Source organism: Hylobates moloch, unplaced genomic scaffold (assembly GCF_009828535.3).
Source record: "Hylobates moloch isolate HMO894 unplaced genomic scaffold, HMol_V3 SCAFFOLD_15, whole genome shotgun sequence".
In the NCBI taxonomy this organism is placed as follows: domain Eukaryota; kingdom Metazoa; phylum Chordata; class Mammalia; order Primates; family Hylobatidae; genus Hylobates; species Hylobates moloch.
Window position 1 is genome coordinate 29392204 of NW_026652290.1, and position 11253 is coordinate 29403456.

At 46.5% G+C, this 11253-nt stretch overlaps 1 protein-coding gene across 1 annotated transcript; it reads right to left on the reverse strand.

The window, feature by feature from the left end:
• Positions 1–5952: 5952 nt before the first annotated feature.
• On the reverse strand, positions 5953–11022 carry FABP1 (fatty acid binding protein 1). The gene is made up of 4 exons (XM_032177395.2): positions 10892–11022; positions 9119–9291; positions 7441–7533; positions 5953–6073 (listed from the first exon to the last, which is right to left on the reverse strand). Exons 1-4 carry the CDS (start codon positions 10956–10958, stop codon positions 6023–6025), a joined length of 384 nt encoding a protein of 127 aa, XP_032033286.1. The 5' UTR covers positions 10959–11022; the 3' UTR covers positions 5953–6022.
• Positions 11023–11253: the final 231 nt, after the last annotated feature.

Here is an 11253-nt window from a genome sequence, read left to right on the forward strand (position 1 = left end):
GCTGCTGACCACCATCTTAAGGGATTTTCTATCTATTGGGAGACTGCCTTTCCCTGGCGCTGGCTGTGACCAACTATTATTTTAGAGAGAGAGTTTAACAACTACCTGACCATCACCTGATGATTACCTGACATTCCTTGGTAGGGGGGCCCTCTCCTGCCCTGCTCGTGTCTACCTAGCTACCTACTCTAACACTTTCATTAAATTCTCACAGCGTGCCTTAGTTCCGGCTGATACATCTTGACTGATACATCTTGACTGATACATCTTGCTAACGCATATCCCACTTCTAATAACTAGAGCCCATCAATTCTAATTCCTAAATATGCTTAAACCTTTTGCTATGTTCCGTCCTCACGGGCACCACTTTGATTGAGGCCCCCAGCATCTCTTGCCTGGACCACTGCCACAGCCTCTGAATTGTCTCTCTCTGTTCAGCTTTGGTTCTTTTCACTGGCCCTTGACACTGTGGCCGGAATAATTTTTTTTTTTTTTTTTTTTGAGATGGAGTCTCGCTCTTTCACCCAAGCCGGACTGCAGTGGCGCTATCTCAGCTCACTGCAAGCTCCGCCTCCTGGGTTCACGCCATTCTCCTGCCTCAGCCTCCCGAGTAGCTGGGACTACAGGCACTTGCCACCGCGCCTGGCTAATTTCTTGTATTTTTAGTAGAGACGGGGTTTCACCGTGTTAGCCAGGATGGTCTCGATCTCCTGACCTTATGATCCGCCCGCCTCGGCCTCCCAAAGCGCTGGGATTACAGGCATGAGCCACCGCGCCCGGCCCAGAATAATTTTTTTGCAAACCATTTAGTATCATGTTACTCTTAGAGCTTAAAACCCCTCAATGATTCTCTACTGTCTTCAGGATCAAATTCAAACTCATTGCTAGAGTCAAAGGATACTCATGGTAGAGATTCTGTTCCTTCTCTGCCTCCTCTTCTGCCAAGCCCCATTTATATACATCTCCCTGTGAAGCAAATACCCTTGGATGCTTTCTTACCGCCTCTGAGATGTTTTTTCTAGGCACCACCCCTACCCGGTCTGCAGCAGGGGCTGGAGCTAGTACCTACCTGCATCACAGTGGATGACACTGTTGCGTTTATGGTCCCACTGACAGTGAGTCTCCCGGGGATCACTGTATCCTCAGGGCTTAACACTGCCCAGCCCTGCTTTGGCTGAAAGAGGCTAGGCTATGTGGAGAAGATGCATTTAATCCCACGTCTCCATGTTTTTCTAGTAAGACATGCTACAAAATCATGGGATGGTCAACATGCCTCTAGTGTATACAGACAAAGTGCTCTGAAGATAAAGCATGGACTAAGTTAGGCAGCACCCCGCCTCTTCCCCTGCCCGCCAATCACTGTACTTACTCTAATGGCAGTGAGTTAAAAAAAAAAAGGCTACTTTTGTGTGGATATAGACACCCAAACCGGCTCTTTGAAAATCGATGGTCTGTCACCGGGAAACAGCACTTTCTGCTGGTGGGATGCCCACAGGACAGGCAGAGAGGAGGCGTGGAGGGGCCCGAAGTGTGGGAGGGGTTAAGGTAAAAATAGCCCATACCATCAACAGCTGTTTATTCCATTTATTTAAGCAGGCTTCCGGCCCAAAGTTCTCTGGGCACCTGTACAAAATCTAAATTCAACATGTAAAATTAATTCTCCTTTTCAGGAAAAAGCACAAACAATCCCCTCAAAAACCCATAGATGTTCTCAGGGGAAGAACCCCTTTAGCGGGGAGACTGGGAATTTTGTCAGATCCCTGGAAGCTTTGCTGAGAAGATCTTGTCTGCACTACTTTCTTCTCCCATGGCTCCAGAGTCAAAGCACCCCAGTGCCACTCTCTGTCGGCTTGGTGGGCCAGAGCAAACCTCTTTTCCTCCTTGAGCCTCTGCATCTGCTCTCAGAGGTTCACTTCTCTGGGCACCACAGTTTCTGCTAACGATCTCAATATCAAACCCAACTGACATCCCCTGAGGAATCTGAGAATGGAAATAATGACGTGTTTTATTTGGATGGCATTTGGCTTCATCATTTCATGGGCTCCTCATGAAAGCCACGAGGGAAGGGATTGTCTTACCCATCTTACAGGAGAGAAAGCTGAGGTCCACAATTACAGATTAGTTAACTAGAACCATGTCTTCATGCCCAATATTTTTATTTTGTCATCTGCCTTTAAAAAAATGTATTGCTCGTTAAAAATAATAGTTTCACAAAATGAGTTCTTTGCAGAAGATTCAAACAATATAAATAATGCAAAAAGCTCTCGACCTCCTACCAGTTCTGTTCCCAGAGGTAATGGCTATTATCTGGTGTTCTGGATAATGATATTCAACCATCAGATTTTTTTTCTATAGGTTCACATACATAGATGTATAAACATAATTTTGTTTCGTGTTTTAACAACATTTATTTGAATGATAGTATACTGTCAATATTATTTCTGAAACTTACTTTTTAAAAGAAGTGCTTTGTCTCAGAGATATTTCTATGTCAGTACATACAGATCCACTTCATTCATTTACTCTGTTGTAGGTTATGTCAGAGTATGGCTGTACCACAGTTGATCGAACCGAGTTTTTACTGAGGAGCATTTGTTTCCAGTTTTTGGCGACTACATCCTTTATATGCTTCTTGTGCATGTGTGTAAACTCTCCTTAAAGGAGACACAACAGTGGCTTCGCTAGGTTTTAGGGACTTCACATTGAAAATATTAATGGATGCTGTCAAAGGTGCTCCATATGGAGTTCACCACATATATATATATATATATTTATTTATTTTATTTTATTTTATTTTATTTTTGAGACAGAGTCTCACTCTGTTGCTGAGGCTGGAGTGCAATGGCGGGATCTCGGCTCACTGCAACCTTCACCCTCCCAGGTTCAAGCAATTCTCCTACCTCAGCCTCCTGAGTAGCTGGGATTACAGGTGCCCGCCACCATGCCCGGCTAATTTTTGTATTTTCAGTAGAGATGGGGTTTCACCATATTGGCCAGGCTGGTCTCTTGGCCAGGCTGGTCTCGAACTCCTGACCTCAGGTGATCCGCCTACCTCAGTCTCCCAAAGTGTTGGGATTACAGGCGTGAGCAACCACTCCCAGCCCACCACTTTATATCTTTACCACCAAAGGCAGAGCTCGTCACATCCTTATAAACCCCAGGTGTTAGCAACCTTTTAATTTTTTACTAGTTTGATTTTTTAAATGGTACCTCATCTTGTATCCCTCCTCCCTCGTTACTACAAGACTAAACATATTTTATACTGTGAGATGTCTATTAATGTCCTCAACCCACCTTTCCATTGACTTGTGGATTTTCTTATTGATTTGGGGGATATTTTTATATTCTGTCTATTAACCTTTGTTATGTAAGCCATACCTCTTTTTGAAACTGTGTTCATGGTGCCTTTTTTATATAAAACTTTTTATTTTTGAGGTAGTCAAATTTATTAATCTTTTCCTAGATGGTTTTTGCATAAAAAATCTGGTATAAAAAAGTCTTCTGTAATTGGAAGCTATCTACAGTCATATCTATCTCTAACATTTCATATTTATTTAGCTTATTTATTTATTTTTATTTTTTTTTTTGAGATGGAATCTCGCTCTGTCTCCTAGGCTGGAGTGCAGTGGTGCCATCTTGGCTCACTGCAACCTCCACCTCCTGGGTTCAAACAATTCTTCTGCTGCAGCCTCCCGAGGAGCTGGGATTACAGGCACCCGCCATCATGCCTGGCTAATTTTTTGTATTTTTAGTAGAGACAGGGTTTCACCATGTTGGTCAGGCTGGTTTCAAACTCCTGACCTCAAGTGGTCCGCCTGCCTTGGCCCCCCAAAGTGCTAGGATTACAGGCGTGAGCCACTGCGCCTGGCTTATTTACCTTTTTAGTTCATCTGGAGTTTACTTTTGTGAATGGCATATCGTAGTGTGCTGTTGTTTTCTTGCTCCCTGTAACTCCCGACTCTGACTTCTTACTGAAGTAATATCATTCTCTAAAGGCAGACTGAAACTCTTTCCTTCAGTCTGCCTTAGTTCTCCAAATAATGGATCTGTTTTTTCCCCAAGGCTGAGAAGAAGACTCAGGTGAGAGAAGGAGAACAAATATATGGAGAAAATAATAGTGCGAGGCAGGAGGAGCTGCCTTGAAAAGACTGGTCCTGATAAAATGGCAGAGAAAGGGAGAGAGTATTTTCAGCTGAGCAGTTTGGGAAGACATCTCACAGCAAGTGGTGCTTGAATTGTGAGGGGAATGGGAGGTTGTTTAGTTTGATTAGAATGTATATTACAGACTAAAAGCGGTTGGACAGGCTACGGTTGCAGGAGTCAGCATCCTTTCAATTCACAGGCCAAATCTGGCTGCCACCTGTTTCTATACAAGGTACAAACTAATAATGGTTTCCACATGTTTAAATGGTGCAAAAAATTAAAAGAAGAGTAATAGTTTATGGTGTACAAGTTATATGAAATTCAAATTTCAGTGCTGATAGAGTTCTGTTGGAACCCAGCCACACCATTTGGCTGTGGCTGCTTTTGCACTGCAATGACAGAATTAAGTATTTGTGACAGAGACCAAATGGCCCGCAGAGCTGAGAAAATGTATTCTCTGGATCTTTACAGAAAAAGTTTGCTGACCCATGATATAGGGGCTTGGATGCCAGGTTTAGGAGTGTAACTGTTATGTGCTGGACAGTGAGGTAGGATGTATAATGGTTGGTGGCTTGTTTAAGGAGGAGGACGCTGTTGTGGGCTGGAGATTTGCAGGTGAGAGTGGGGCAGGGAGGTGCTACAGGTGGCCTGGGAAACAATCCAAGTAACAAGTAATAGTTTCAACTCTAGAAGTGGGAAGAGAAGACGAGGAATGTGAACGATTCAGTCATTCATCAAGGCTTACTGCGGTCTGCATACAGTTCTGGGTGCTGAAAGGTCTAATGAAGGTAGAAATGGCAGCTCTGAGGGGTATGAGTACTGTTATTAGTTTGCTAGGACTGCCATTGTACCACAAACTGGGAGGCGTAAACAACAGAAATGTATTATCTCACAATTCTGGAGGCCGTTAACCTAAGACCAAGGGGACAGCAGGGCCATGCCCCCTCTGAAGGAGTTAGGGAAGGATCTGGTCCAGGACTCTCTCTCAGCTTCGAACAGTTCCTTGATTTGCAACAGCATAGCTCTGGTCTTCACATGGACACTCCCCATATGCATGTCTCTGTGTCCAAATTTCCCCCTTTTATAAGGACGCCAGACATAGTGGATTAGGGGCCCACCCTACTTCGGTATGACATCGTAATTAATTACATTTGCAACGACCTTATTTCCAAATGAGGTCACATTCCAAGATACTGGGGGCTAGGACTTTCAACCTATAAATTTTGGGGGAGTGCAATTCAACCCCTAACAGTTTGGCATAAAGTAGTGTTGAAGGGACTCCTCTCCTTCCCCTACCTTCTGCCCCTGCCCATAGCATGGAGGGAACTTCCACTGAGCCTCCTCTGTCCACTTCTGGTGCCTCTCACTAAGCCCTTTGCTCAGCCTCCCACAGGAGGAAAAGTTTATTTGGTGGGTCAGTGTCGACCTTTCTGCACCTGTCTGCTGGTGGGCTCGTACTGCGGCTGTGCTTGTGGGTATAGCTCTCCTTTTCTGCCCAGTCTTCTTGCTCCCTGTCCCCACAGAGAGCATCCTCAAGGCCACCCCACTGCACATCCTCTGGCTCCAGCTCCTTGCCCGTGTGCCTGACTGGGAAAGGGCATTCCAGGGCCTTCCTGCAGATCTAGCCACACCTGGCTTTCCTGGCAGAACACCTGAGTGTACAGCATGGGTTTTGTGTGCAGGGAATTACTCTTCGGATTTGACCTGGTAGTGTGGATCATGTGGATTATCAACGTTTACTAAAATATATTTACGAGAATATGGTGAGCAATAGCACCATCAATGAAAAGGCATTGAGAAGAAAAGACATTTTTTTAAAACAAAGTTCACTTTATTACATTAATTTTACACACTAAAATAATATGAAATGCAGACTTGTTTAAATTCTCTTGCTGATTCTCTTGAAGACAATGTCGCCCAATGTCATGGTCTGAAAGCCAGAAAAGAAATTATGAAGTGTTCATCTGATGTTGTATTGTAAAAAACAAAATTAAGCTTAAAAAACAGCACCAAATATGTTGGCATATGAAACAATTCAAAAATTCATCTGGTTTCCTGCAGGACCGGAGGACAGGTTGGCAATGTTTTCCAAAATCCTATGCCAAGTCTTTGTCACTTCTCCTCCTCACCTGGAAAGTCCTCCTGCCTTTGACTGAATTCTTTTCTACATCAATGTCTGTTATAGCAAGACCATCCAAACCAGCCCGATCCAATTTCTCAAAGTTTCATTGAGTACCTACTATGCACCAAATACATGTTGAGCACCAAGGATACACGTACATGGACACAACTAGGCACACAGCCTGGAAGGCAGTGGGTAGTGCATAATTGTCCTCCTAGAGCTATGAAGCATATAAAAACAGTGGATGCATCAGCTTTGGAGTTTTTAAGGATGTTTTCTCCACCCCTGCCAGTTCTCTTGAATAAGACTGCTGGAATGACATACCATGGCATCAGGGTGAAAAGGAGCCCCTTAGCTTCAGCAGCAATGCAATGGTTGCTGCTTGATGGGTTTGAGCCCTGCATTTACCATTAGCTGATGACTTGGACAGGTGAACCTGTCTATTGAATCCCTCATCCAGCCTCCCTCGAAGGAGACAGGAGGATTAGATAAGATGGAGCCTATCAAAGGGCGTTGGCCAGGACTTACTGCAGGACAGCTCATCTCCTGCTCCCCTGCTCTCCTGGGAATGTGCTGGGGTGGAGGTGGAAACTGCACATTGGGTGGTTGATGCTCACACTCTCTCTAGTTTAAGAATTTTTCCATTTGAACAGAGTGATGACTGCGCCCTGAGGCAGTATTCTGTTGTCTGTGACTCCCTAAAGCATATTCTGGGGGCAAAGAAGAGTCAGAGGGACACACCTGCAGGAGAAACACTGCACCATTCACCCCCAAATAGGGTATAGGATGTGGCTGGCAGCCAGGCACAAAGGCTGACTGCATAACTGGACTGTGCCAGGCTTGTAGGCTGCCATAATATCACCAGGAATGGGATTCTCTTTATAAACGCTAAATGGGCAAAGGCATTTATGAAGCATCCTGGGCATGCAGGGCAGGTGGAGGCCTCTGTGGCTGGTTGGTTAGTGCTGAGCAGAAAGGATTAGTGATAATGTGTGTAAACTGCCTGGGACATTATGGATCCTCAGTAAGTGCTGGTGGATACTGACCACAGGAAAGAAGTTTGGGGGTTGGAGGGTGGAGGGGTGGCATTAGGGTATGTGAGCCCCTCCCCATGCTTCACCTCCCCTCTCCCCTCAAGCACTGGGAGCCACACACTCAGAGCACCACCAACTCACATTGGTGATTATGTCGCCGTTGAGTTCGGTCACAGACTTGATGTTTTTGAAAGTTGTCACCAGTTTATTGTCGCCTTCCAACTGAACCACTGTCTGCAGGGAACAGAGAGGTGGCCTGTGAGGAAGGGGTGGTGGGAGGCAAGAGCCTTGCTAATGAAGTTGCTTCTTCTGCACAGGTCTCAGCTCATAACAACCAAAATGCTCTGGTTCCTATGATCCCAAGCCTCCAGTTCTCTGGCTCCAAATAGAAATGAGGTGCATTAAGAACTAAATAAAATGTCAAGACTTCTTTTGTCAGAACTTTAATTTATGGCATGTGATCTAGAAATGAGCATGGAACACCTAAGTGGCCCCAAATACAAATTCTAAAATCAAATCAAGTAAAATCTCAATTCTCCCAAGCTAATGGAGGGAGGTAGTGGCAAAATTCAAATATTAACCAGTAGAGAATACATATTTTGCTTTGGTATGTATTATTCTTTTTTTTTTTTTTTTTAATTGAGATGAGGTCTTGCTATGTTGCCCAGTCTGGTCTTGAACTCCTAGGCTCAAGCAGTCCTTCCACTTCAGCCTCCCAAAGTGCTGGGATTGTAGACATGAGCCACCTGCCCAACCAGGTATGTATTATTCTTCCCAGAGCATTAACTTTTCCTATTGTGGCCTCCTTCCAAGCCCTTATACATCCTGGAAGAGATGACAGGAACCCAGCAGGGAGCCGAAGACCCTGGGCAACATTAAACATTTTTGCCTCCAAAAAGAAAATTTGGAAAAGGCCCATAGTTAAATCCCTTGATCATGAGCACATCAAGAATATTTTCCTCCTAAAATCACCCTGACCCGTAATGTTCTAATTGGAGAGGCAGAAATAAAGAGTGACCAGAAGAGATAAAAAGACAAACACGCCCAGCCCAATGAACAGAGCTATCTGCGGGGAGGAGAGAAGACGGCTGCTAGAGCATGGAGTGTTTCAGAGGGAGGAGGAGACGGGCACTCCCATTGCTGGGATCCCCCTGCCACCATCTGCCAACCACTCACACAGCCCACACCCTAGCTGTCATTGCACACCTTGAGTTGTGCCCAGCAGGAGTGATGCTTCCTTGGCCACTGCCTTCAGTCTAGGGAGGTTGGCTGTTCTTATTTTACAGATGGGGTGGCTGAAGCCAGAGACTTTGTGACCACCACTGAAGGCAGGCTCTGAGCACCTGTCTGGGGCCCTGGTACTCGGTATTGCCAGCACCTCCTTCAAGAAGTCTTTCCCTATCGCCACCAGCTCTAGGTTCAGTGAAGGCCAGTTGACTTTGGGCTCAGTTAAGGATTTTTCAGAAACTCCCACTTGCCCCACTCCTGCACCCTACTTAGATGACTGTTAGTGATAGGAGCACTGGGCCTGGGAGAACCTGAGACTTAGAATCCTGCCGCATGCCTGGTTCCCCCATATCCTCCATATGGGAGAGCTCAGGGGCTGGAACACCCCGCAGACAGTCCCTGGGAAGAGGAGAGCAGCTTCCCTATAAGATTCTTCCCTAAGAGCTGCCTTTGTCTCTCTGCTTCTCCCACATGGGAGGTGGGTTCAGAGATGGTATCTGTGGGTGGAATTGTGAGGTTTGAGCCTTGAGGAATGAGGCCCCAGGGCCAGGTTCCAAGGAAAGTTCTGACAGCAGAAGGGATGCCCTCCTACCTTGACTTTCTCCCCTGTCATTGTCTCCAGCTCACATTCCTCCCCCACGGTGAACTCGTTTTGGATCACTTTGGACCCAGCGGTGATGGTGAACTTGAAATGCTTCCCGTTCTGCACGATTTCCGACACCCCCTTGATATCCTTCCCCTTCTGGATGAGTTCTTCCGGCAGACCTGGTGGAAACAGTCTGAGGTTTAGAGATGGGCAGAGGTGGGAGTTTCATGACTGTGGTAGATAGGTGAGAGAAACGACATGACATGCAGGGACAGAGAAGGGCACTGTGTCTCCCAAGGGGCCACAGAAACTCACTGGGGCCTGGTGAGCAGTGTGAGCTGTGGCCTCAGGAAGGAAGGGACAGTGACCTGCCTGGCCTGCTGCTATCTTGCCAGTCAATTTATAAAAAAGGACACTCTTCTGGCCTGAAGAACCATTCCCCTTGTAAGCACCATGGTTCTTGCTCACTCTCCTTCCTCATTCCCTCCTCCTTTGATGACTTTGTTCTTGGAGTGTGAGCATTTCATTCCCCATACCCCTGGTGACCAGAGAGTTGATCTTCCAAGCTAGGTCCCTCCTGGGAGTGAAAGGGGAGCTACTGATAATCATGCCAGGCCAACACACACAAAGCGGCGCTGTGCCAGGCAAGCCTGTGTCCACCTCTGCAGTCAAGGCTCTGGAGGAAGACATACCAGCAATCCCTTGCCCTGGGGTAGAGCTTTACCAATTTCAGAACTTGTCTAGGCTGTTATACAAACTGAGGTTCACAAAAATTGTGTGGGTGGACAGTGAGCACAGAGGGTTCTGTTGCATGAGGGAGAGATGCGAGACACAGAGGTGGTATAACTTGCCTGCAGAAGATCCCTCTCCAGCAGCGCTGAAGGTCCTCCTCTCCCTGCCCCTGCTGTCTTCGGCACCCTTCTCATTCTTGGCACCCTCCCTTGCCATGCTACACCCTTTGCTTATAGGGTTTCCTCTGCCTGGAGCATGCTCCCCGCCCCCAGTCCCCTAGACACCTGTCTTCCAAGCCTCAGCCTGAGCCTTCTCTTTACCTCCACTGAGCCATCCCCCCATGCCCTCCGTGAGCCACATCCTCCTGTACGTGACCCCGGGAGGCACAGGGGTTAAAGCAGGGTCTCTGAGAACCAGTGCCTGCTTCCAATCCTAACTTAAACACTTCCTACTTGCATGACCTTGCTGTGATTACTAAACCTTTCCAGGCTTCAGTTGCATCAACTGTAAAGTGGGAAAATAATGGTACCCAGCTTAGTCTTTTGGCGAGGAATAGATGGGGTATTGCATATCGCATGGTCAGCACAGTCGCCTGGCACAGTCAGCGCTCCATACACCTTAGGGAATGCCTTATTACCTTTATTTCTTCTCTTCTCTTCCCTGATAAGATAATGCCTTATTACCTTTATTATCTGTCTCCCTGATATCTATCCAGCACAGTGCTCAGTGTGTGGTTGGCCTTGAATCACTGTTTGTTTGAAGAATGAATAAATGCAGGAATAGGATCACACAACGAAGTGCCAACGACAGGGCCATCAATCCAGACCACACCCTAGTTCAGTGCTCTTTCCACTTGCCTATGGGGTGGCCTTGTGCAGTGAGCACTCGCTGCAAATAACTCCAGAAGTCAGTAAAATGCCCCCTAGTTTGTATATATAGCCTGAATCTCTCCCCCCATCTCAACATTCGGACCCTAAATAGCCACTGCTGGAGAGCCAGACCCTCACTGATGTGACTCACGGCTTTGCCTTTCAGCCTAGCGCTCACCGATTGCCTTCATGAAGGGTTCAAAGTTATCCTGGCTCTGCAGTTGGTACTTGCCGGAGAAACTCATGGTGGTGATAGAGCTCCCTCTTCACGACTGACCTGCAGCTCTGCCGACCAGACTGTCCACTGTAGGCTGCTTTATAGGGGGCTCCCTTCCCTTCGAATAGTGGCCAGAGGTCAGCAGCTGTTGATTCCTTTATGGCCAGGTTCAAACATTAACTCCTGAGAGCAATGGTCAATGATAAAGAACAGGATGGGCACAGCAAAGGTTTGCTGTAATTCAGCAAACATTAATGAATATCAGTCAAGCAGGAAGCCTTATGGCCCTGCAGCCTGTAAGTGACTCTCCACACCCCATGAAA

Excerpts from the sequence above, each read along its gene's own strand:
- FABP1 (XM_032177395.2), bottom strand. The coding sequence starts at position 10,958 with ATGAGTTTCTCCGGCAAGTACCAACTGCAGAGCCAGGATAACTTTGAA. Across the intron at positions 7,534-9,118 it reads TGACAGGGGAGAAAGTCAAG|ACAGTGGTTCAGTTGGAAGG; the intron begins GTAGGAGGGCAT and ends TGTTCCCTGCAG. Across the intron at positions 6,074-7,440 it reads ACGGCGACATAATCACCAAT|ACCATGACATTGGGCGACAT; the intron begins GTGAGTTGGTGG and ends TCTGGCTTTCAG.